Source organism: Phascolarctos cinereus, unplaced genomic scaffold, assembly GCF_003287225.1.
Source record: "Phascolarctos cinereus isolate Bilbo 61053 unplaced genomic scaffold, phaCin_HiC Scaffold_5;HRSCAF=322, whole genome shotgun sequence".
NCBI classification, from domain to species: domain Eukaryota; kingdom Metazoa; phylum Chordata; class Mammalia; order Diprotodontia; family Phascolarctidae; genus Phascolarctos; species Phascolarctos cinereus.
The window spans coordinates 392071919-392099307 of record NW_027555958.1 but is presented as its reverse complement, the minus strand read 5'-3'; the positions used below and the strand labels follow the sequence as shown (position 1 = coordinate 392099307).

At 39.3% G+C, this 27389-nt stretch overlaps 1 protein-coding gene across 3 annotated transcripts; it reads right to left on the bottom strand.

Annotated features, from left to right (window-relative positions):
- Nucleotides 1-450: 450 nt before the first annotated feature.
- Nucleotides 451-19881, bottom strand: GLRX2 (glutaredoxin 2). Of its 3 annotated transcripts, none has more exons than XM_020984444.2 (4): nucleotides 19862-19881; nucleotides 12497-12560; nucleotides 4614-4790; nucleotides 451-738 (listed from the first exon to the last, which is right to left on the bottom strand). In XM_020984444.2, exons 2-4 carry the CDS (start codon nucleotides 12557-12559, stop codon nucleotides 601-603), a joined length of 378 nt encoding a protein of 125 aa, XP_020840103.1. In that variant the 5' UTR covers nucleotide 12560; nucleotides 19862-19881; the 3' UTR covers nucleotides 451-600. The 3 variants fall into 3 exon arrangements, with proteins under 3 accessions (XP_020840103.1, XP_020840102.1, XP_020840101.1); XM_020984443.2 differs by lacking the exon at nucleotides 19862-19881 and adding an exon at nucleotides 19568-19777; XM_020984442.2 differs by lacking the exon at nucleotides 19862-19881 and adding an exon at nucleotides 19557-19776.
- Between the last annotated feature and the right edge of the window lie 7508 nt (nucleotides 19882-27389).

Here is a 27389-nt window from a genome sequence, read left to right as displayed (position 1 = left end):
ATTATAAAGTTCTTTACCTTTTAACACACCAAAAGCAATATGCCTATAATGTCTACCAGTTAGCTGCAGTACTGCAATTTGCAGTAACAATCAATAAAGAATGATTAATTTATTTTCTTTAAGACTGACTGATTCCCATTCTATTTTCCTAACTACACAAAGGCTGGATAGTTGATGATCAAGACTGACATCTAAACCTTGATTGGGTTTAACAGAAGTTAACAGAAAGTAGGGTATCAAATCTGTAGACTGCAAATCCCTAATCCTAACCCTTAGCTTTCAGTTTTCACATAACAGTCCTAACAATATCTTAATATATTCTAAGAAAAGTTGTATTGCATCATTGTGTGGTTTCACTGCTTAACTACAAAATTAAGAATACAAAGTACCAGTCTCCATGTTGCCAAAAAAGTTAACCTAGCCTTAAAAAGTGCTATAGGAATAAGAATATTTAATAGGTTTCCACAGGTCTTTATTGTTCATCATTTCCTAGGCCATTCTTTGAGGAAGATTTCACATTTTCAAAGAATTTTTTAAAATGTTTTATAAGCAAAGTGACTAAAAAGCTGACATTTGCCAGCACAGCCAAGGCAGTCTACATTACTGCCTGAAATTCTTTGCTCCAAACTTTTTTAAATAACACTGATGAACTAATGGAAGCAGCTTGCCTTCTTTGTGAAGCCTATGAGTATCAGTTGCTCCTCCAATAAAAGTCCCATTGACAAAAATTCTTGGAACCTGTTTAAGTATATAGAAAATAGATTAGTTATTATTTTATCTTTTTGCAATAATATACATATATGATACTGCCTTATACACTAAAAATATCACATTTAATTATAATACATATAAATAGTTCTTGCACATTATAAAAAGCCTTCCATATGTATACAAATGCAAATAAACACAAACATATGTCTACACATAGGATGTTAAACTTCAAGCTGGAAGGGCCCTTAGAAATCATCTAGCCTTGGTTGTAAAAATTCTTTTCCAATTTTCTACTTTCCTTCTAATCTTGGCTGCATTGGCTTTGTTTGTGCAAAAACTTTTTAATTTAATGTAATCAAAGTTATCCATTTTGCTTTACACAATGTTCTCTATCTCCTGTTTGGTCATGAATTCTGTTCTCCATCAATCTGATAGGTAAACTATTCCTTTTCCCAGTTTGCTTACAATATCAGCCTTTATATCTAAATCATGAACCCATTTTGACTTTATTTTGGTGTGAGATTTTGATCTATGCCTATATTCTGCCACACTCCTTTCCAGTTTTCCCAGTAGTTTTTGTCGAAGAGTGAGTTCTTATCCCAGAAGCTGGGGTCTTTGGGTTAATCAAATAATAGATTACTACAGTCATTGACTACTGTGTCTTGTATACCTAACCTATTCTACTGATCTACCACTCTATTTCTTAGCCAGTACTAAGTAGTTTTGATGATTGCTGCTTTAAAATATAATTTTTACAACCAGTCTCTCTGATAAGGGCCTCATTTCTAAAATATATAATTAAGTCAAATTTGTAAGAATACAAGTCGTTCCCCAACTGATAAATAGTCAAAGGATATGAACAGGCAGTTCTCAGATGAAGAAATTAAAGCCATCTATAGTCATAAGAAAAAATGCTCTAAATCACTATTGATGAGAGAAATGCAAATCAAAACAACTCTGAGGTACCACATCACACCTATCAGATTGGCCAACATGACAAAATAGGAAAATGATAAATGTTGGAGAAGATGTGGGAAAATTGGAACACTGATGCATTGTTGGTGGAGTTGTGAAATGATCCAACCATTTTGGAGAGCAATTTGGAACTATGCCCAGAGGGTTATAAAAATGTGCATACCCTTTGACCCAGCAATAGCACTTCTAGGGCTATATCCCAGAGAGATCATACAAGTGGGAAAAGGACCCACATGTACAAAAATATTTATAGCAGCTCTTTTTGTGGTGGCAAAGAATTGGAAATTGAAAGGATGCCCATCAATTAGGGAATGGCTGAGCAGGTTGTGGTATATGAATGTAATGGAATACTACTGTGCTATAATAAATGATGAACAGGCTGACTTCAGAAAAACCTGGAAAGACTGGTCTGATGCTGAGTGAAGTAAGCAGAATCAGGAGACTGTTGTACACAGTAAGAGCCACGTTGTGTGATGACTAATATTGATAGACTTAACCCTTCCCAGCAATACAAGACATCTCCAAAGGCCTCATCATGATGGAAAATGCCATCCACAAAGAAGAAAGAACTATGGAGTTTGAATGCAGATCGAAACATAGTATTTGCTATTTTTTTCCTTCTGTTGTGTTTTGTTTCATCTTTCCAGTGGTTCCTCCTATTGATTCTAACTCTTACTTACAACATCACTAATGTGAAAATATGTTTAATAGGAATGTATATGTATAGCCTATATCAGACTGCATGCCATCTTGGGGAGAGGTGTGGGGAGGGAAGGGGAGAAAAATATAAAACTCAAAAGAATATGGAAGTGATTATTGATAATTCAAAAATAAATTAATTTTAAAAAAAATTAAATTAATTTTTTAAAAACAGTAAAAAACTTAAAAAAAGAACTCTAGCCTTTTAAAAAAATTTATTTTTCCAATTACATGTAAAAACAATTTTTAACATTCTTTCAAAAAATTTTTTTGATTTCCAAATTCTCTCCCTTCCCCCCCGCTTGAGAAAGCAAGCAATTTGATACAGGTTTTACACGTGCAGTCATGCAAAACAAAAAAAATCATGTAGTCTTACAATCTCATCTTACAGATAAGGAAAATGAGGTTCAGACAGGTAAATCAGCTCATATAGCTAATAAGAGAGAGAGAGCTGAGTTTAAACCTAGGATGTCAAGATCTAGACTAACTTAAATGCCATCCCCTTCATGACATTTTCTCACCCCTCCTAGTCAGTAACAGTCTTTCCTCTCAGATGCTTATTTTGGACCTCTCTAATGCAACTAGGCAGCATAGTAAACAGTGGTGGGCTTGGTGTCAGGAAGACTTAAGTTCAAATCCTACCTCAGACACCAGCTGACTGACCCTGGGCAAGTTACTTAACCTTTGTCTGCCTCCGTTTCCTTTTCTGTAAAAATGGAGATAATAGCACCAACTTCTTACTGCAGAGCAAATGAGATAACATAAGCAAAGTGCTTTGGAAACTTAAAAGTGTCATATGAATTCTATCATCATTATTATTTAGCATGTAATCCTGTGTTTTACGGTTTGAAAAGAATGTATACAAAAATATATGTTATGTTTTATATATACACATGCAGAGCCTCCACAATCCAACCTACCTTTCTGGTTTTCTCTCAAAACTGTGTTCACACATATTATACTACAACCAAATTGAAGTATTTGTTACTTTCCCGATAATTCCCTACACTCAGCTACCTCTGCGCCCACTCACTCCTCTTTCTGGAATGCCCCAACTTCCAACTCAACAACACTCCTCAAATTTCCAAGCCTGATTTTCTCTCTCTTCCCTTTGATTCTTACAGCATCCAGTAACTTTTCTACAGCACTTACCTCACCTATATGGCATTCAGTGTTTTGTGTATACTTGTCCCTTTCCTAATATACTAAAAGATTATTGAGGGCAGGAGCAGTATCTTATTCATCTTGTTTTTGTTTTGCCTTTTTTGCTAGACAATGGGCTTAAGTGATTTACCCAGGGTCACACAGCAAGTAAATATCAGGTGTCTGAGGCTGGATTTGAACTCAGGCGGTGCTCTATCCACTGCACCACCAAACTGTCCCTCTTATTCATCTCTCTATCCCTTATAGCACCTAGCAGAAGGCCTCACGCAAGCCAAATCTTCAAAAAGCATTTGACTGAATTGACACCTATTTCATAGTTAAATATTATGAGAAATCTCTAAGTTTCTGAGGCTAAAAAAGTTGGAAGACTGGCTAAGCCCTATGATATAAATTCAACTAATTAATTGAATGAAAACAAAAATAACCTAAACAGGACAGAAAAATGCAATTGGAAGGGAAACATCACGCTTTCAGTCATATGCTCACTGGCAAACAAAACTATCCAAAAACACCCCCCAAAAAACAATGGAATAAATTACATAGAGGTTAGTGTCCATGTGAATGCTTATTGAAGAAAAAGTCCTGTGAGATTTTAAATGGTCACAAAGATCTGCTTGCTAAGAAAAAAACCTCTGATGCATACTCCTCATCCTTTCACAGGTGGACCCTTTCACAGAGGGACAGGAGAAAAATCTATACATTGAATTAAATGTGCTGCTTCCCCAGTCTTGCCTTCTAGTTTTAGTACTCAAAGGGTTGGCTCAGGAAAGTACCACTTACTTGGCTTGAGGACCTAAGCCTCTTCCAATTCTGTGTAACCACAGACTGAACTCAAATGTTAGCTGGGGACTTGCCGTAGGTCAGACACCGTATTAGGTGCTGAAGGAGACACAAAGATAACTTTGGCATAGCCTTTACTTTCCAAATGGATCATAATGAAGCTAAGGAAGATGAGCTATGTATATACAACTATAATACAAAGTAGAATGTCCTAAGAGAAGTATAAAAGAAATACAAAAAAAGGTTCATACTTTAAAAATAGGGAATGTAAAGAATTTACTCACAGTTCTTGCACCAGTCATTTTGTGAAGAGCATCCTGAAACTGGCTTCCATATTTATGCATGTCCAATTCCACAGCTGTGTATTTTATGTCCATGTCATTGAAAAGCTTTTTTGCCATTGTGCAATAAGAACAGGATGTTTTTGAGAAGATCACTACACAATTATGTGAAATTGTTTCCTATAAAGAAATGCATAATTTTATTCTGGTTGGACTTTTTGTAGTGACTTTCAAGTGGAGGTCTAGGCATTTTAATAGCACTAATAAAGAGGTGCAAATTAAAATTAAAATAATCATAAGGTCCCATCTTACCCATCAAATTGGCAAACAAAAAATTTTAAATAACAAAAGATGCTTGAAGGGGGTGAGAGACAGGTTTTCATTTATTACTGAAGGAGCTTTTTTCTAAGAGAGAAATTAGTTAATTCACAATACAAGTTACAAAAATAAATCATATCCTTTAACCTAATAATTTCAATGTCAGAAATCTACTCTAAAAGTGTTATGAAAACAAACATAAAAACTATCTGTTCAAAAATTTTCAAATCAGTCAAGAAGCATTTATTAAGCACCTACTATATATATGCCAGTTCCTTTGCTAAATGTTGAGGATACAAAAAGAAGCAAAAACAATCACTGATCTTAAGGGGCTCATAACTGATTAGAAGAAACAACATACAAACAACAATGCACAAAAAAGATAGGGACAGAATAAATTAGAGATAATCTCGTTCTTGAAGGAAATGGGATAGGTGAGATGTGAGCCAGGAGGCAGAGAAGTGAGGAGGGTGGTGAAAATTCCAGAGATGAGGGGCAGACAGGAAAAATGCAGAGTCAAGAGCCATAGTATCTTGCAGACTGAACAACAAGGAGGCCAGAGTCACTGGATCATAGAGTACGTAGAAGGGAATAAAGTTTAATAAGACTGGAAAAGTAGGAAGGTATCAGATTATGAAGTGCTTTAAAAGATAAAGTGAGGCAATAGGGAGCCACTAGAGTTTAATGAAAAGGGGAATGACATAGGCAGACCTGCATTTTAGGAAGATCCCTTTGGCAGCTGAATAGCAATTATAAAGGTAAAAACTAACCTAAATGTCCATTTCTAGAAGCAACCTAAATGTTCAATAATGGGAAATGGTTAAATAAATTAGGGTACATTAACTTAATGAAATAGTAAAATCAATCAGTAAGCATTTGTCATATGGCTATGGGACTATAAAGAAAGAACCAAGTCCTTGCCTTTAAGAAGCTTACATTCTACCAAAGACAAATATCTTCATATATGCATACTAAAATTAACTGAGGATAAATTATTAAAGGAGTCACAAGCAGATAGGGAGAAATCAGGAAAGGCTTCAGGCAGTAGGCTATGAGTTTTGATGAAAACTAGAGATTCCAAGAGAAGTGAGGACAGTGAATTCCAGACAAGTGAGGACAGAAGGCATGTTTTTTGTGCAATGCTGTGCACAACTAGTTCACTTGGCTATAAAGCCTACCTAGGACCTAGGACTTCCCAATCACCTGATGAATCAAGACCAGCTTGATTTTCTATCTCGAATGCGCATTGATGAGGCGGGAGACAAGATGGAAGCAACTCCGTTTATTTTTAGCAAAGCACTTATGTAGTAAAATAACAGGAACTCCTTCTCAAGTTACAATGACGTATAGCCCACGCTGTGCTCGAGGACAGTGCATACACGTCCTGTGCACTTATCTGACTCCAATCCCAGAATAGACTGCTAATGACCATACAATAACTAGGGGAGTTAAAGATTGTTACAGATCCATACAATGGAGCACCGAACCAGGCGACCTTTGCTCAAAGATCAGCACCCGAGAGGGGCCTTCACCCATCAGTGAGACCTCATGAACAGCCTGTGGTCCTCTACATCCTTAAAGATCCCTACCAGTGCAAAGGCATGGAGAAAGCAAATGGAGTGTCATGTGAAGCACAGAGAACCAGTTTAGCCAAACCAAAGACTGAATGAAGGAGAGTAATTTATACTGAAGACAGGGAGATTTAAAGCAAGTAGACACTAATGAGGAGACCAGGCAAGAGGTGATGACAGCTCCAGCTAGAATGGTGACTGTGCATAGTATAGAAAAAGAGAACTAGATTTGGAGTCAGAAACTGGGTTTAAATCCTGACCCTGCCACTAATTATGATCCTGGGCAAGTCATTTAACTTCTCTGTACCTCTTTACTCATCTGCAAAATCAGGGAGATGGACTAGATGACCTGTCAGGCCCCTTTTAACTTTAAATTAGTCTTCTTCCATAAATTGTCTCCTTTGGCAACCCCACTCTATCATTCATTTTCAATTTCTCCTCGTCTACTCCCTATAAACTACCTCATCCTGAAAAAAACCCTCACTTGAGCCTGTCATCCTCAGTAACTATCTCTTCTGCTATTTGAGGTCAAACTCCTCAAAAAGGCCATCTATGATAGGTGCCTCTACTTCCTCTCCTCTCATTCTCTCTTTAACTCCTTATAGTCTGCTCTCTCCAAAGTTACTAGTGACTGCTTAGTTGACAAATCCAAGGGCCAAATCTTCTCAGTCCTCATTCTCCTTGTTCTCTCTGCAGCCTCTGACAAGGTTGATTACTCTTTCCTCTTCTCTGTAGGTTTTCAGGATCCCACTTTCTCCTGGTGCTCCTCCTACATAGCTGACCGCTCCTTCTCGCTCTCCTTTGCTGAACAACAGCCAGACCATGCCTCCTAACCATAGGTGTGCCTCAGGGTTGTGTCCTGGGTTCACTTCTCTTCTCCCTCTATACTATTTCACTTGGTGATCTATCAGCTCCCATGAATTTAATTACGATCTCTATGTTGATGATTCTCAAGTCTATATTGCCCTAATCTCTCTGGTAAACTCCTATCTCACACCTCCAACTGCCTCGCAGATATCTCAGACTGGATGTCCAGCAGACAAGGGCTTCTTAATCTTTTTCCACTCAGGACCCCTTTTCAAGTTTCAGCAGCATTCTCAAGGTGTTGTTTGGTCTGAGGGCATGCACAGTGCAAAGTGCACTTGTTTTGTGTTCAGAACCAACACTTCAGTGAAGTTGCACAGGCAAGTGCTGCCAGAAACACCTCAAATTCATTACCCAATTGATTTTTAACTAATTTTTGGTCTTGCATGTTCAGAAACCTTTTACTGTTTCCTAATTTTTCGAGACCCCATATGCAGTCACAACCCACAGTTTAAGAAGTGCTGAAGTAAGGGTGGCTATGTGGTGCAGTGGATAGAACACCGGCCCTGAAGTCAGGAGTACCTGAGTTCAAATCTGGCCTCAGACCAAATACTTGACACTTAGGAGCTGTGTGGCCCCGGACAAGTCACTTAATCCCAATTGCCTAAAAACAAAAAAGACAGACAAATAAGAAGTGCTGAAGTAAACATTTTAACTCTATGTCTGAAACAGAACTCATTATCTTTTCCCCTAAACACTCCTACACCACTTTTTTTTCCTTTTTAGGCAACTGGGGTTAAGTGACTTGCCCAGGGTCACACAGCTAGTAAATGTCAAGTATTTGGTCTGAGGCCCCATTTGAACTCAGGTCCTCCTGACTTCAGGGCCGGTGCTCTATCCATTGTGCCACCTAACTGCCCCACATCACTTTCCCTTTTACTCCAGAAGGCAACACTATCCTCCCAGATCCTCAGGTTTACAACTTAGGAGTCATTCTGGATTCTTCACTATCTCTCACCCCACTCCTCCCCTCCCCCACACCACTTTCCCTTTTACTCCAGAAGGCAACACTATCCTCCCAGATCCTCAGGTTTACAACTTAGGAGTCATTCTGGATTCTTCACTATCTCTCACCCCACTCCTCCCCTCCCCCACACTACTTTCCCTTTTACTCCAGAAGGCAACACTATCCTCCCAGATCCTCAGGTTTACAACTTAGGAGTCATTCTGGATTCTTCACTATCTCTCACCCCACTCCTCCCCTCCCACATCAAATCTGTTACCAAGGTCTGTCAATTTCACCTTTGCATACAACATCTCTCCAGCATGCCCTCTTTACTCCTCTGACACTGCCACCACTCTAGTGCTGGCCTTCATCACCTTGAGCTTGGACTATTGCAACAGCCGGCTGGTGGGTTTCCCTGACTCAAGTCTCGCCCAATTCTAATCCATCTTGCAGTCAACCACTAAAGTGATTTTCCTAAAGTCCAAAACTGACTCTGTCATTCCCCTTCTCAATAAAATTCATTGTTTGGCATTCAAAGTCCTTTCTAACCTAGCCCCCTCCTACATTTCCAGTATTTTTATACCTTACTCCCTGCCACATGCTTTCCAATCAAGTAACACTGGCCTCCTGGCTTTTCCACGTACAAGATGTTCCATCTCTTGGCTCTGGACATTTTCTGGCCCCCATGCCTGGAATTCTCTCCTTCCTCAACTTCACCAAGTAGCCTCCCTGTCTTCCATTAAGTCCCAACTAAAATCTTCCTTGCTACAGGAAGCCTTCCCAACCCCTAATCTCAGTGCTTTCCCTTTATTAATTATTTTCTATTCATCCTGTATATCTATTGCTTTGTATATATTTGTTTGCATGCAGTTTCCCTCATTAGGTTGTAAGCTTCTTGAGGGCAAAGACTATCTTTTGACTCTTTTTGGACCCCCAGAGCACAGTACCTGGCACACAGTAGGCACTTATTAAATGTTTTAACTGACTGCTAAAACAAGACTTGGAAACTGACTGGATATGTAGGGATGGAAGAGGAAGGAATCAAGTATGCCTCAAAGGTTGCAAATATTGGTGACTGGAAGAACAGTGATGCTCTAAACAGAAATGGGGCTGCGACGCAAACAAGACCTGTGAGTATCAGGGATGCAAAGAAATCTGAAAAGACTTTTAAAAAATAAAGCAAATCAAAAAAGCAGAACCAGAACTATGTAACACTAACTCTGACAACATAAGAGGAGAAATAAATGATAACAAATGTAAAAAGAATCGTGTCTTAGAGGAGGTACCTAAAAAGTTATATTTTATGTGTTAAAATAACAAAGTACTGTTGATAATAAAGCTTAATTAGTACAGTATTGTTTATAATCTTTTCTTTAAACCCTGAAGTGGCTTGTAAATTCAATACGAATTAACAATGTGGTACAGTAGCCAAAAAGTATAATGAAATCTTATGTTTCACTAACAAATGCAAACTAGCTAGAACAAGTTAGAAAACAGCTCCCATTGTAATCTATTCTATTTAGAGCAAATCAGATTTGAGTGCTACAGTTTGGGAAGGAGATTTAACAAATTGTAAACACATGCAGAGGAGAAGAACCATGATCAGTCAATCAACAAACATTTATAAAGCACCTACTGTATATCAGGCACTGTTCAAGGTACTGAAGATACAAAGACAAAAATGAAACAATCACTCCCCTTGGGGGCAAGGTAATAACATGGATGTGCATATACACAAAAGGTGATTCTGGCAGGAAGGACACTAGTAAGAGAAAGGCTTTATGAAAAAGGTGGCATTTCAGCTTTGAAGGAAACAAGGGATTTTAAGAGGCAGAGCTGAGGAAGAAATACTTCTTGTGTACTATGAGACACAGGGGACACTAAAGTGCAAAAAGCCAGTGAAAAGGCAGTGCCAGTCTGGCTCCAACACAAATGCAGTGAAGGAAAGTAGTATTTAATAAGGCTGAAAGGGTAGGTCTTGGCAAGATGAGGAGGGTCTTTAAAAGCTTGGGGAGTTTATATTTAAATCCTAAAGGTAGTAAAAAGTCACTAAAGATTCCCTCTGGCAGCTGTGTGGAGAATGGACTGGAGGAGGACACATGGAGACAGCCCAAATATGAGGCCATTGTAATCATCTAAAGCAACAAATAAATACACGCCAGAAATAGGGTGGTACATGTGTAAGGGAAAAGAAGAGGGCAGTGGGGAGAGACACTGAGAAGGTAGAAATAGCAAGATTTGGCAACTGACTGGATATGTGGAATCAGGGAGGAGGAGTGGAGGATAATGCTGAAGATGTAAAAACTGCATGTAAAACTAGTTATATAGTGGCTCCCTCAACAGAAACAGGGAACTTTGAGAGAGTAGTGGGTTGGAGGAAGAGTGGGGAGGGGTGATAAAGAGGAGAGAAAAAAAAGTTCTATTATATACATGTTGCATTTGAGATGCCTCTAGGACATCCAGTTTTGTAATGTCCAATAAGTACTGAGAGATATGTGAATGGAGTTCAGGAAAGACAATAGGGCTGATCTGAGTCATATGCACTGAAATCATAATTAAACCAATGCAAACTAAGGAGGGTACCAGGTGTTAGTGTATAGAGAAGAGGAGAACCCAGGACAGAGCTTTGGGTCACACCCACAATTAGGGGGTATGACATAGATGAATGAGAAAAGGAGATGGAGAAGTAGCAGTCAAACAGGTAAGAGAATGGAAAAAGAGAAGTTTCATAAAGCCCCAGAAAAAAGAATCCAGGAGGAAAGAGCAAAAAATAAGTGTCAAATTTTGCCAAAAGGTCAAGAAATTTGACAAAATGTTATTGCACTTGGAAAGTGAAAGATGATGTTTATGATCATAGAATAGTAAGGGTACTAGAGAGTATGCCATGATGTACAACTGAAGGAATTGGTGATTTTTGATTTGAGGAAAATTATACTTGGCAGAGACAGTATATGATGGCTATCTTCAAATATCTGAAGGACTACTGTGTGGAAAGGTAATAATAATAATAAACACTTCGATACTGCTTTAAATTTTGTAAAGTGCTTTACATATATTATCTCATTTGAGCTTTACCACCCACCCTGTAAGAATCGATGCTATTATTATTCTTATTTTACAGATGAGGAAACTGAGGCTGGGAGAGGTTAAGTGTCACACAGCCTAATACAAACAGTCCAGGGTCACACAGCTGTTAAGTGCCTGAGGCAAGATTTTAACTCAAGGCTTCCTAACTTCAAGTACAGCTTTTTATCCATAAACATGTTCTACTTGCTGCTACAGTGTAAAACTTCAAGTAATGGGTGGAAATTGCAGAAGGGCAGATTTCAGTTTATTATAAAAAAAAACACTTCCTAACAAATTAAAGATTCTCAAGAGATGAGTGAGTTACCTTGGTAGGAAATAGATCTCTCTATCATCAAAGGTCTTTAAGAGGAACCCTAGTAAGAATTTCATCTCAGGTATAGGGTAAACAATATAATTTTTGATTTTTTTTTTCTAAATTTCATCTTATAGGATTCAATTTTTTTAAATGTTAAATTGAAATTCCTTGATACAAGCATCAACATTAGCACATCTTTTAAGATGATTATAACTCATAATAAGTCATTTCAACATTATTAATTCCATACATTAATGGAATACAGGAAGAGAAAAATAGAAGGCAGATTTTACTGAGCTAACTGGGTAACAAGCTGAAAAAGATAAGGGGGAAAAAGGAAGGAGACTAAAAAGGGTATGTGTGAAAGCAAAGACCAAAGACGAGAGGACAGAAAAGAAGAAAATGGCATTTCATAATCTAAAACAGAAGAAAGGAGACTATATTGAAGAGGTACCAGGTTAATTAAGCTCCCTACATCAACACCTAGATAGAGCCAATAGCACAGCTTTGTGGCTGTCCAAAGTGACCTCAAGATGGGTCATTTATCTAGCCACCCAAACGTATAGGATGGACATTAATAAACTAGATTTTTACTTACTTGAAGCCCAGGACTCATTAGTCCCAAAGATTACATATTCTTCATAATTTTTTTTTAAAAAACAGATTTTAAGATATTACTGAATTAGCAAATACTTTGCTGAACTACCAACGACATAAAGTAAAATGTTGAGTAAAGCCATTAAATCAATTAAGATTAAAGAATTCCCTTCTCACAATCAAAAAACTGATGTTGAACTGAACTCACCTGGATCTGATTTATAGGAGCAATTTCTGATTTCTCCATGGAAGAGGATGTTCTGTTCCCCATCCTAAAGGGGGAGGAAATTTAAATTATACAACTATGTGTTTTATACATTTTAAGGATAATAAATTATATATGTACCATTTTAAGAGAGAAAATGTAAAAATATAAGATACAAAACAGATAAATTAGGTGAAGGCCATTCACATGAGAAAAAAAGATAATTTACTTAACCAAAGTATTTATAGAAGAGTTACCTTGAATAGTATAAATTTTCCACCTCTAACTCCTCAAGTACATTTAATGATCAGTTTTATAATCAACTTCAGGAATTTACTGTGCAAGTATGACATCCTAGATTCCAGTACACCATGATTCCATAGAGATTAATCAAGAAAATACATGTCCATATTAAATTTAAGTTCAGTAAACTCCTATCCTAAAATTTACTTTTCCTATATAACCAGAAGTTTAGCAGTTTAATACTGAATTTTCAAAGGAAGGTTTTTACACTCTGCCCTTCCCCCTTTGTTCTTTTGCAGAAGAGGTTTTAAAACACAGCAGGGGAAAAGGACTACTGCCCTGATCCTGCAAAGTTCAGCATACTCTGAACTTGAATGAAAGAGGAGGGGAGCGTGCTCTTAATTCTCAACCCAATGCTTCTATTGTTATATTATACAGAATACTCTTTGTCCGCAACAATCATTTCAACAAAGAATCTTGTTAATTCTGATAGATTCCCTCAAGTCCCACACTGAAGCATAAATCTTTTTTAACTTGACAATTACAGAGTCTAAAAACTGGGATCCTTCTTCCCCTACAGTCTCCCAGTCACTGCTTTCAAATCTCTAGTGAGTGAGTGCACTTTCTCAGGAACCAGTGATAATTTATTACATTGCTGGATAGTTCCAGTTGTTGCAGAAGGTCTTCATAAAGTTGAATTGACAACTTCCTGTCTTCAATTTCCATCAATATTGGCTTACTGCTGACTTCTGGAACAATACACGACAGGTCTATTTTTCCTCTAAGTGACAGTCCTTTAAATATTTGAAGTTAAGTAAAATGTCTCTCCTTTCCAAACTATTTACACATCCTAGATTCTTTGTCACTCTGCAAGCCTGAGACTATCCTCCTGTTGTACTATGCTTGAAAACACTCTTATTTGTTTTAAAAAAAAAATGGAAGCTACATTGTGGCAGTATTACAGATGCAGTCTGACCAGCTCTAAGTAGTTAGATTATGACTTTCCCATAATCTAAAAACACTATATTTCTCTTAATACCTTTTTCTTTTTTCCTTTTTTTTAGTAGCTACATCACACTGCTAAAGCATATTAAGCATTAAGTCAACTAAAACATTAGATCCTTTTAAAATAAATTAATGTTGAGCTAGTGCCTTTCCTTTCTGTACTTGTGCAACTGATTTTTAAACATAAACCAAGACTTTACATTTTTATCTGTTAAATTTTATGTCCACAAAAGTTCTTGTGGTGTGGACATAAATGCGGGGTTTTGAAGACTATATCTTAAAGAGGTCAATGGGAAAAGCTCACTATGCAGAGGCTTATTATTATAAAGAGGTTGGCAATCAGGTGATGCTTTTTTTTTGCCTAAAACAACCCATGAAACCCATTTTATCTTGTTAAGATTGTAATAAAAATGATCTGTCATCTGTTACATTAGCTGCCTCTTTCCAGCTTTGTGCCAACTGAAAAACTGATAAGCATACTTATGCTTTTATATACAATCACTGATGATAGTGTTGAATGCATAATAGGCATATCTCTATGGCCTTCTACTAAACATATATCTTATAGTCTGACTTCAGTACTTCAAAGATCTGTGGTTTCATCCAAGTGGATAATGTCTTTAGTTAATGTATATTACAATCCCTCCATCCCTTACTAAAAGTTTAATGAGTTGTCTCAGACCCCAAAATAAATGAATAATAAAAGCATCATATCCAGTCCTCTATTGGTGACAAGATTTCTCAGACAGGGTTAAACCAATCCTCAGATGACAGCCTGTCATCAAATCCATCCCAAAGGCTTTTCTAACATAGCAAGACTTGCCAGAGCTTATGCTCTCTCTGCTGGCATAACCTTCCTTCACCTACAGTCATATCCAAGTCATCTGAGGGGCTGTAACTTTAACAGAGAACAATGGTGATCCTGGACATGAAATGACAACAAGACACCATTCAAAACTTTTTGGGTACAACTATACCCAAATGGCTAAAAATCCATTCAACAGTGCTACTATTTAGCTCATGTTTCATCACATAATCCAAGATTATTTTGTGGAAACCATCAAAAAAAAAGGAAATAAGATTTATTCTAAGTGAATTTCATCAACTCCTAATGACCATTAATTTTTCCTTTCTGAAATACTCAGTTTTAATAGATGATCAGGACAGACAGGATCTCAGAGATCACAGGACCATACATTTAGAGTTGGAAGGACATTAAGTCCAACTCCATCTTTCTATAGATGAGGAAACTCAGCTACAAAGAGGTTCAATGACTTGCCCAAAGTCACAAAAGCAGTATCTATGGCAGAATCAGGAACTGTCTCCCTAATTCCCAGTGGAGGCCTTAAAAACCATGCTATGTTATGTAGTACAACCTAAAGTTACATACAAGGAAAAAGAACTAGAGTGATGAACTCACTTACCCAAGGAACAAACTCAATCTTCTTACTCCCCCCTTCCAGTGTTATCACGATAAAAAATTAAAAAGCCAGTACTAAAAGCTCAGGTTGAACACATACTCCTGGTGTCACCTTCTGTCTCAACTCAACAAGCTCAGAAAAGCTATAATCGCCCACCCAGAAAGTAGCTCTAGGGATATGATCCCTGCTACTACTATATAAACTAACTTATTAATTTACAGTGGGAGATGATATGCTTGGAAAGAAAACTGGTATTAGTAATTTAGCTGTAAAGAATATATGATTCCTGACAGTTAAGTAGAGACATTAGAGGCCATCTAGTCCTGCCCATTCATTCCTGAAAAAGAATGCTGTAGCATTCCCAACAAGCAGTAGGAAGATTTCCAAGGAGCAACATGATTCACTTTGGGACTGCTCAAATAGTTAGGAACTTTTTCTTTACAATGAGCCTAAATGTGCCTTTTTGAAATTTCCCTTATACCCACTACTTTACTTCTGGTCCTGTCCTCTGGAACTAAGAAAAATAAGATTAATTCTTCTTTCACAGGCTAGTCCTTGCATACTAGAAAAACTGCTATCATGTTCCACTGTCTTCCTCTTCTCCAGGATCTGGGAATATACAGTTCCTTGAACTGATCTTATATGGCATATTCTTCACTCTTTTCACCATTCTGGGGATTGTCTTCTGCACATATTCAGCTTTATGTCATGTGCCAAGGTGTGGCAATCAGAACTAAAAACAATAATCTAGTGCAGAATATATAAAAATTATAATCTTGTTGTTCTACACACTATGCTTCTCTCAAAAATGGAAATTGATCAAGAAAAGCCTTCCTGACTTCATTAAGAACAGAATCTGGAAGTTAATTTTTTTAAAAGTGGACAACTAGACTTTGTCTAAGTACTTTACTTAGATTCAGCACAAAACTACCTTCTTAATGTGTTTTTTAATTTTGCCAAGAATATGAATGTTACTTGTCTATAGTCCGCTTCTCCAGTTCTCTAACACATCACCCATTTTCTAAGCTGAAAAAATGCTTGCTATCTAGAAGCTCTTCCAAAGGTCTAGGATATCAAGGCATGGGGAATTAATTTCACTGAGGGGAAGATAAGATTGTCACCTGACCATCTGCCAGGGGTGGGGAACCTGCTGCCTGGAGGCCATGGCCTTCTAGGTCTTGGGTGCAGCCTTTATTAAGGGTATTTGTTCTATGAAGTTTGGATTTAGTCAAAGGGTCAAGCTTGAGGACCTAGAGGGCTTTGGGTTCCCCACCCCTGAATCTCTTACCTTAGGCTTCGAGTCCCTGCTAACTACTTTGTTCTACTCTTCCACTTCTAAAAGTCATACTTACCTCGGAAGAGAAAATAGACTGAAGGTAACGGCTAAGCAGTATGACTCCTTATAATTACTCAAAATCATCAGCCTACACTATCCCCCCCAAATAATCCTTTATTTATTATCCCATTATCATCAGCCTACTTCTCCCAACCCCCTATACAATAATCTCTTCATTAATCCTTCACGGCCTGAAAAAAAATGTTGCTTGTCCAATATAAACTTAAAGCAAAAAGAGTTAGATGTTCTTAAAGGCTCCTGTTTTTCCACAGCTAGATGACGCAGTGAATAGAATGCTGGACTCTGGAGTCAGGAAGACTCAAGCTTAAATTCTGCCTCAGACACTTAAAAGCTCTGTGACTTTGGGCAAGTCAATTTCTTCATCTATAAAATGGGGATAGTAATAGCACCTACTTCACAGGGTTGTCAGAGGATCAAATAACAGATGCAAAGTATTTTGCACACCTTCTATAAATGTTAGCTATTACTAAAATTAAATCTTAAAGCTCCGTTTAAATGCTAGTTATTTTTTTCCACCAAGGTAGATTTGATTAATAAACTGCCTATATTCACTCCAGGAATTTTTGTCTAAAGAAATGGCATCAGTACTTCACCATGACCAGTGCAGGATAAACACTAAAAACATTCTTGTTATTTGGCTCTTTTTCTAGACTCCACAGAGATCAATAAATCAATAAACATTTTTAAAGCCCCTACTATGTGCCAAACACTGTATTAGGCATCAGGGACAAAAAAAAAATAGGCAAAAGACAGTCCCAGCCCTCTTAGAAGCTTACAATCTAACCATAAGACTAACCCGGCAGATTATGTATTCTGCATAAGTAACAATGCAACTGAGTAGATAACTTATTTTCTACAGATCAGACTTCTCATATGCCATCTCTTTAGGTTATATTACTTCTACAATCAGCTAATCTCATCCAGTTTATCTTGTACTTTTTATTAGCTCCTTAAAGTCTGGGGTAACATATCTTCCTACCTCCATGGACTATAAACACTCACAAACTATCTGTTTAATAAAATGGCCTAGAATTATATCAGGGATTGATGTTAAATTTACTGATGTGTAGTTTCTAAAATCTATTCTTTGCCTTTAAGAAAAAAAATCAAACACTTGCTCTCCTCCAATCTCCTGAGTAGTTCTATTTCCATCATTACTAAAAAGTGTGTTCCCAATATCTCATCTTCAAAATCCTTCAGGACCAGAGGTTATTATCATAACTCATCCGAATCTGGACAACTGACTCATTTAAAGGTGTTTATCTCTGTTGCAATTTCCTTTTTACGTTGTTCTAACATTTCCAATTTAAATGCCAGTGTCTTTGCCCAGTGGAAACAGAATAGGAACAAAGTGGCTCTGTCTTATGTTAGCAAGTTACCATTACACTTCTGCAAGCAGCAGGCCTTCCCTTTGTTATTCTTCTCCCCAGATACAACAACAAAAGAAATTATATATATGATCCTCAGCAGTGTTTTTTTTCCTAAGATCTATGGGCAGGGGTCATTTTAGTCCCTTATCCTTACTAAGACTCTTAGCTCTTTATATAAATCCTTAATGGAGAAAACTAACTTTCCTGAATGTCCTTTTTCCACTGTCCAGGAATTCTGGGTTCCACTTCTTAAAAAAAACCCAACTTCCAAATTCCCCTTGGATACCGTTTATGAAACCGATCTCCAAATGACCCATCTCTAGAGAGCCCCCTTTCCTACTCCAGTTGCTCAAAGTACTATCTGCCACATATAAAGAATTCCAGTTCCTATTTTCCCTTCCCCCACTGATCAATTAAGAGAACACATAAATCGTTTTAATAATAGCTAGCACTTTAATGTCACAAATCGCTTCGCAAAAATCTCTCAGTTTATCCCCCAAACAACCCTGAGAAGGTAGATGCTATAAATCGAGGTAGAGGTTAAGTGATTTGTCTACGATCACACAGCCAGCGTCTGGTCAAATTTGAACTCAAGCCTTCCTGACTCCAGAAGTATTTTACAAACTCTAAAGTGATATATAAATGCATCGTTATGCTAACTTCTTTTTAGAGGGTGATGGTGGTGAGGAGTAACTAAACTTCTATATGGAAAGTAAACTTCATTCTTCCCACCTCTTCCTTCTCCGTCTCATAGTTTACCGGTAAAAAAAAAAATGAAGGGTGAGCAGAAGCTGGGAACTCTTCTTCCCCTACTTGTCTTGGGAATTCTCAGTGGCCCAAAAGCCAAGATAATAGATCTTGAGGTGTTATACCGAGAAATGAGCGAGATGACCACCCAAGCTAATTTTAAATTGTGGACTTTATTATATCAGCGCGCGGCTGCCAGGGATATTCACATCCAAATCAAGCAGCACCCATCAGGGGTCGAGCTAGGGTTTATATAGGGAGTATACAGGACAGGGAGGGGGATGGATCTTTGAAGTCTGGCAAGAGGAAGAGGTTTTTTTGGGGGCTGGTCAAGGACACCCTTCTCCCTCTGTGTAGATATGATAATGCTCTGCAAACTTTCTCACAATGGAGGCTTCCAGAGATATGATCTGAGGGCTGGAGCCGGAGCAGCCAGATAAGGGTCTTGCTAAGGAATTTGGAGTTTTCCATGGCCTAAAGGGTTCTACTACCTAAATGGTAAAATAATGTTCTGCATTACAGAGGGAGGTGGCGCCCCGAACCCCACCCCTAAGTTTTCGGCGTCCTGAGATAGGGAGGTGAGAAAGAAGACTTCCGCCTAGGGGAGAAAGGACGCCCCTCAGTCAGAACCTCTACGTGAATAATCCTACAATTGTGCAGGCCACCTTCCCCCCCACCCACCCCGCGCCCCAGCCAACTTTAGGGCTGTCTCCCCACCCCACCCCCTCTTAGGCGCTGAGACTCCCCAAGCGCGAGGCTGCCCACACCCTCCTTCAGGGCGGCTAGGACTCTCCCCTCAGGCCTCGGGGCTGCCACCCCTTTCCTTCCTCATCCCACCCCAAATTTGGGGCCGCCCACACCCCACCGCGGCACGCCTTCTCCCCCTCTCCCCCCCCCCCCCCCCCCCCCCGGCACATTACCCGACAGAGACCAAGGCATTCAAGCCCCAGCGGCTCCGGGCGAGGAGCCGGGCCCCTGCGATCGCCGCCCCGCTGAGCAAGGACATGGCCCGAGAGGGGACAGGGCCCGTCCGCCGGAGGCGAGGCCTCCCCTCCTCAGTTCACCCGCGGCCCCGGGAACCGGTGGAGTTAGTACAGGGTGAGAAGAAATTTCCTCTCCACCTCCCTTTCCGGGACAGACGGAACGCGTCAGAGGAAGCGGACGCCGGGACGCCCCGCCCCACCCCGCCCCCAGGCTTTGCTGGCCATGCTGTGACCGGTCTCACCAGCGCCGACGTCCCCGCGGATGAGCGGCTCGGCGTCGCCTCGGCTGCGCCCTGCCCTGTCCATGCTTCTCCCCGCTCTCCCGCTGCCGGGACTCGTAGGCTGCGCCTGCCGGGCATGGGAGGCGCGGGCGCAGTGGGCGTCGCTGCTGCCTCGTCTTCGCCGCCTTCTTTGATGTGACCGGCGGGGTGACCGGCGGGGCGGCGGGCTGGGCGGACTGAGCTCCCTGTCTCGGCCGGCGTCTTTCCCCGGGCGGCCTTTGTCACGCACAGAGCCCAGCCCTGGGTAGGTTGTCAGGGGGTGGGGGAGAGGGCGGGGGAGACCCTTCCCGGCTGAGAGGACGGCGTCGGGGGCTGGCGATCCCGCGACCCGAGTCTGCAACTAAATTGCAGTCCCTGTATGTAGCCCAGAGCTCGGGCGAAGAATTATGCTTTGAAAAAGCTAATTGTTAAAGATAAATGTTACTATCTTTTGGTTTTGTCAAACCTACATTTCCTGGATTTCCCTTTCGTCACCCCTCCGGTATAACAACAAGTTTTCTATACAAGAAGAAAAATCACATCAACCCAACATGAATATACCGAAAAATGTCGGGAAATGAATTGTAATGTTCCACACTTGTGGACCTCACCTCTGCTTATGTCTCTTCGCGCTTAGCACTGTACCAGGCATCTAGTAAGAAAGGGCTTAATGATAAATGCTGCTTTGCCTGGGGACCAAACTTGTTCTTTAGAACTTGGCAACATTCATTTGGGGGGCGGGGGAGAGAGGAGAAACACACAGCCAATTTTCTGGGTGCCTTTAAAGACATACCGTGGCAGTTAATTTAAACATCATTTTTCAAGCCAAGCAGTGATAACAGCAACCCTTTGGGTTTTATACTGTACTCAGCTACATAATTATACGGTGAGGATCTTCGACATCCTTTGCATTTTGCCTATAAAACAATTATCTGTATAACTTGCTTTTAAAGACAGATAAGGACTTTATGGAAGCCAATGACAGAAATTGTCCCTGAAATTTCAGAAGCATTGATTGGAACCAGCTGGATTATTTGTTTTGTTTTATTCTTCATGATAAAATAGCTGAGTTTATGATTCTGATTGCCAAGGTACAAATCAGAACTCTGTTTCTGATTGGGTTCTTTATTTTCAAACTTCACAATAACCCATAAAGCACAGACTATGTTACAGAAATACTTCCAGGAGTCTCTGATCTCACTGAGATGGGTACTCCCTCCAGTAGTACAACCTAGATGGTAGAATACAGTTGGAGAATGAAACATGGGCTGTCAGACATGGTCAATGCATTGGGTTGTTTTGCTTAATTTTACTTTGTAACAAAGGAGGGTTCTGTTGGGGCTTATTGAGAAATGGCAACAATGAGGGGAAGGAGGGAACCATGCTTTAATATTAAACAAATATGTTAGGGGAAGGGAGGGCAGTTGCTACATCTTCAGTTCTAAATCCTATGATTCTATGAACCTAAAAGTTGAGAATGGAGTCTTCACCATAATTATATAACTGAGTACTGCATAAAAATCAAAGGGCTATATCATCATTTGGCTTGAGAAAGGGATCAGTTCTTAAAAAGTTGTTGTAGATAAAACCTACGTTAAGTGCAGGATTTTTCAGGTAATTGGTTACTTCAGTACCTGCATACTGGTGTGCCTACTTCAAGGAAAAGTATTTTTGCATACATTTACACCAGTAACTTTTTCCTTTTTTTTTTTACCAGTAACTTTTTTCGTATTTTCCTCAAAATAATGGGACAAGCTACTAGAATAGATTTTTTTTTTATAATAGCTCTGTATTAAGAAGACAATTAAGAGGAAACATGGGGTGTATGGAGTGTTAAGGAAGGACTAGCACCTGTGGTATGAGGGCTTGCTAAGCCCTTTTCAGGGCTGCTTATGCACCTTTGGTGTCCAACCGGGTCACCCGATTCGCACCTGTGGCTCCCAAGAAGCTGTAGCACACACAGTGGCCACACCCTGGGTAAACCTTCCCAAGCAGACGCTATAAACCAAGTTGAGAGTAACTGACAGGCTATCCCCATTGCTCCCCGACCCCATAGGAATGGGCAGGTGAGAACATTTTGTTCCAACAGCCATGAAGGTGACTGAAAGCAGGCATTATGAAGCACTTGGAACCTGGTCATGATGGGGTATGGGCCCATCATTCAGTTTCAAAAGCCAAGACCTTTTCCCCTTTCACCAAAAAGAATTTGGCTCCTATTTGTCTATGACCCCAGAAAACCCTAAAACTTTTCCTTATGGACTCCCCTTATCTCCCATTGAAAGCCCTAGAGCCCCACCTTTTGACCTTATTCAGTTGCCTTTCAAACTTCTTCCTTCCAGTTCCCTTCATTATCTATTCCCATTGTCTATTCAATCTCTCTTTCATTCCAATCAATTCTCACCTAGACCCTTTTCCCAGTCCCCTCCTCTGGCCACCCAAAGTTACTTTAGTGTATGTAAGATCCATCCTGGCCCCTATTCAAACGCTGAGGCTTTCTCTTGCCCAAAAGGCTGAGATTTTCTCATGCTCGATCCTCCCTAAGGGCGTTACTAAACTTCAGATTCCTTAAGAGTCTGGCTTATATGTTTTATCTCTAATAAACTTTTTCTCTGGCTGGAAGATTTGGGTTGAATTCATTCAGGCAGGGCCTGCATCGTGATCTTGGGGTCCCAGCACCCCTAAACCTCTGGACCTCATCAGTCAGACATAGAAGATGCCAAGGTCATCCACTGCAACCCAAGCCATTGCCAGTTGTCCTGACTTTTATCCTGCCACTGGACTTTGATGACTGAAAGAGTACGGCTGATGACTTTATGCAACTTTGCCTTACATCCAAATTCACACACACAAGACCTCATCCCGTGATGTCATTGGTTCTCTTTGGCAAAACAATGGACAAACATCAACCTGTAAACATAATTTAAGAACATCCAGTGAAGTCAGCAAGCATTTATTAAGTACTTGCTATCTGCCAGGCACTGTACTAATTTAGAATTTAGATTATGAAAATAATATACCTGTTACTATAATTTTCCATGAGTCAAAATAATTACCTATCATTTGGCATCATGTACTAAAGAAAATGAGGATGTGTGTAGGGACATTCTTAGAGTCCTCAAGTGTTCAACTGAATGCTCTACACCGACCCTCCCAAATACATGAGGCACTATGTTTCTCAATGGGGAAAATTAGAAAAAAAACAGGGGCTGGAAGTTTCCTAAATATAGTCCTGAAATGAGGCCTGAACTGCACATATATTTATAAAGGACTGTGCCAGGCCAACTATGTCATTCAATCGGTAAGTATAGAGTGCCTATGAGAAAGGCACAGTGCTAATGGGTATGAAATAAACGAACAAACAATAGTCCCTGCCTTCAAGGAGCTCACAATATAATGGGGAAGATAACAAGCAAACACACGTGTGCAAATGAACTATGTGTAGAATACCTAGAAAATAATTAACACAGATAAGGCACTAGAATTAAAAGGAATTGGGAAAGGCTTCCTGGAGAAGGTTGAATTTTAGTTGAGACTTGAAGGTGGACAGGAGGCCAAGATTGGGGGACAAGCAGAGAAAATTCTGAGATAACATCTTGTTGGAGGAATGGTAAGGAGGCCAGTGTCCATCAGAGAATATGTGAGGGAATATGAGATATGGAAAAGACTGGAGAAGGGGGAGGGAGGTGTGTATGTGAGCAGGTAATGAAGAGTTTGAATACCAGAGGCTTTTGTTTTTCATCCTGGAGATGATAGGGAGCCACTACAGATTATGGAACAGAGGGTGACAAGGGCAGACCTGAGCTTTAGGAAAATCACTTTGGCCCTAGTGAAGGATGGACAGGAGTAGGGAGAGACTTGTGACAGGGAGACCTACCAGCTATTGCAATAGTCCAGATGTGAGGTAATGAGGGCCTGCACCAAGGTGGTGACAGTTTCAGGATAGAAGGGGGCATATTGGAGAGATGTTGCAAAGGTAAAATTGACATGCTTGGCAATAAGTTGGCTGTGGAGGGTGAAAGATAGTGAGGAGTCCAAGATGACACCCAAGTTGTGATCCTGAGGAACTGGGAGGATGGTCTTCGTTGCTGTCCAGGATGCACTCTGACTTTCCTCTACTGCCTGCCTCTATAGCTTGAAGCCTCCCTCCAACCCTGGAATTCACACATAGGAAGTGTCCTGGGCTCTGTAGCTTTTTATTGGGTGGGTCTTCCCAGAGCCTCCATCTTAGAAGGGAGCCCAGGCCAGTGTTCTCAAACCTCTCCAGGCTGTACTCTGAAAGTTCAAAGCAAGATTTTGTCTATTCCTTCCTGGCCTTTCACCTTCTTTTTGTGTTGTCTTCCTCTATTAGAATGTATGCTCCTTGAGAGAGGGGACTTGTCTTTCTACTTTGCTTTTCAATTTCCTGCTTTTAACTCTGTCTAGCCCATAGTAAGTGCTTAAACGGCTATTGAAATGCTTATTGAGTGATGCTCCACTGAGGAGGAAGGCTGGGGGGAGAGTCTGTGGAATATGGCTTAAAGTGCCATAACTTTTATCACCTCATATCCCCAGTGGATGTTGTAGAGATCCTCAAATCTAAAAGGAATTTAACTGAATGTACAGTATAACAAACCAATTTACAGCAGCTTTTTCTTGACCTCCACTTGGCATCATCTCTTACTTAAAGAACATTCCTATAGCCATAAAAAGTATGTTTTCTAATCCCAGAGTCTTTATAGGTTTAAGAAATCAAAACAAAATGCTTTATATTAAGAGGTAGGAAGATATTTTTAAAATATTATTTAAAGGATTGAATTTTTAAAAAAAGATATGCAGTGCCATCTGGTGTTCAAAGTGTAGTATTGAATACATTTATTCTTTGGATCTTTCCCCCTTACCATTACAAGTAACCAATATTAATTAACCATTCTCTTACTTTCTCTTGTCAAGAGGATAAGATACTGATTGGATAGTTACCATTTTTTAATTCAAAGAGAAAAAAATAAAGGAATCTAGAAATAAATACCTAAGAGGACATAAAGAATCTAAGAAATGTTAGTTTAGTTGATATGATTTAGAAGGGACATTGGAGATCATCTAGTCCAATCTCTCATTTAGGATTCCTTCTTCATGAGTGATCACAGATTCAAGCAATACTAATTCAGTTATGAAAATAGTAGACACAATCATCTCTATATCTAACTGATTTATAAATTTCATTAAATCTTTTTTTTTTTTAGATTTAAGCTACAAGTACCATATAGGATAAATAATCCATTTCATAAATCTAATATTATTATTATTAGCTTGGTTCTGAAGATTAAAAGTACTTAAGTGACATAGTGGAGCTTTTACAAAGTAAATTAATTCCTCTATAAGTTTATGTAAAGAAGTTTAATTGGACCTTCAAGTCTATTCAGCAAGTTCATCTCTAGTTGATTTCAATCAAATTCCGAAAAGTAATTTCAAACATTCCCTCCCATCCTCTACCCCTACATTTTCCTAGGTCTCTTACTCTGCAGATGACCTTACCTCCTACTTGGTGAAACTGTGGCCATCCAATGTGAGTTCCCTCAATCTCTTGCCTCTTGACTATATAGTTTTTCTTCATCCTTGCCCTGTTTTTCTTGGAAGAAAAAGTATTCCTCATTTTCCAAAACTAAACCCTCCATGCATGGTCTCAGTCTCATCTATTCCCTCTTACCTCCTCCAGGTGCTTGCTTTATTATCTCATCTTAGTTTAGTGTGGGGGAGAGAGTGTTAGACTTAGGGAAAACCTAGGTTCAAATCCTACCTCTGACACTACCTAGCTGTTTGAGTCAGAGGCAAGTTGTGTCAGGACTCTGACCTTCCGTTTACTGTTCTTAAATGGAGATCAGAACACTTGTGGTCCTTACTTGACACAGTTTTGAGGATCAACTAATATAATGTATGTATATAAATCTTCAAAGCACTACATAAATATGAGCTGTTATTTTTTTCTCCTTCTCTAGTGGCTTCTTCCATTCTACTAAAAAACAGGTTCAGGTCTTCCATGTACTAAAAGAAACTTTCCCGTCATCCTATTGTTCCCTCAAGATAGTACCACATTTCTCTTCCCCCTTTAATTAACAAACTACCTGGGAATTGCATTTCTGTTAATGATACCATCTGTTTGAGCTCTAAATTGATTTTCCTAAAATCAATCCTCCCTGTCTTTGAGCCAAAACCATGGGATCATTTTTGACTTGCCCCTCTTGTTACATCTCCTTAGTCCAAGTACTCTCTACCCTCTTTGTCTCTGGAGATCTAAATCAGTTACACTGTTAGAACACGTCTCATTTTTTAGCTTATTGGCGATATAATGGTCTCATGAGTCTAGGTGGTCCCCTCGGACATTTAATGGAGTATATGTAAGATGAAAAAATGGTGGCAAAATTACAATAGCTCAGAGCTCCCAATTAGGGAAACTGATAACCTTGAGTCAAAGACATGGCTCTCTGGCCTACTTTAAAGTTGTTCATCTCTATGACTAGACATGCTTGGGGAGGGAAGGTTGGAGAAAGAGTAGACCTTTGTATGGAAACTTCCTTGAGTCTTTGAAGAAGTGCATACACTAGTAGCTTTAGGCTAGTGGTGTACTCTGAGATAAGCCCCTGCAGAAAGGGGCTTATGGCTGTCTTTTCATTTACTTGTTTCTCCTGATGTCCCTGTGCTTCTGATCTTTCTGGGTCAACTTGATTTCTGGTCAAGGTTGAGGTGGCTGACCCCCCTTGTTGCTGCTGTTGCTTAGCTCTTGAGGTTCCCACTCCTTACTATCAGTCTATTTCTTGAAGATCCTGTGTATCTCTTTAAGAACTCTGGGGTGTGATTCAATTCCACCTTACCATGCAAAAATAGTGATAGTCTCAAATGACTTTCTAGGCTCTCTGAAGGGAATTTTGTCTCTTTGAATTACAAATCTTAGGATGTCAGTAAGTTCTCAAACCCTCTACTGCACTTTTATGTATACTTGCTCTATCACCCCAAGAGATTATAAGTTTCTTGAGGGCAGGGATTGTTTCATTTTTGTTGTTGTATCCTCACTACCCAGCACAGTGCCTAGCACATAACTGGCACTTAACAGATGTTGAACTACTTATCTATATTCCTATATTTTGTGCAAGGTTAGACTAACTATTCTCTAAGTCAGAGGTGTCAATATCGCCACGAACAAAATTCCAGAGTAGTGCAGAACCAGATGAAAATATAATTAGGAAAAGTTTAATAAAATAAACAAAAATACAATGTAAGTAATGTTAATTTGTGGTTTTCTAAATCAATATGCAGCCCACGAGGATTGAGTTTGATACAACTATACATTATATACAAATTACATACAATATACATATACATACTATACATATAACACACAACTATACATTATACACAAATTACATATAATATACATTATATACAAATATATAACTCTAAGCTATCTTCCATTCCAAGATAATGCCAATTCCATTTTATTATTCCTTTGTTCATGAGAATGTTTTTAAAATATTACACA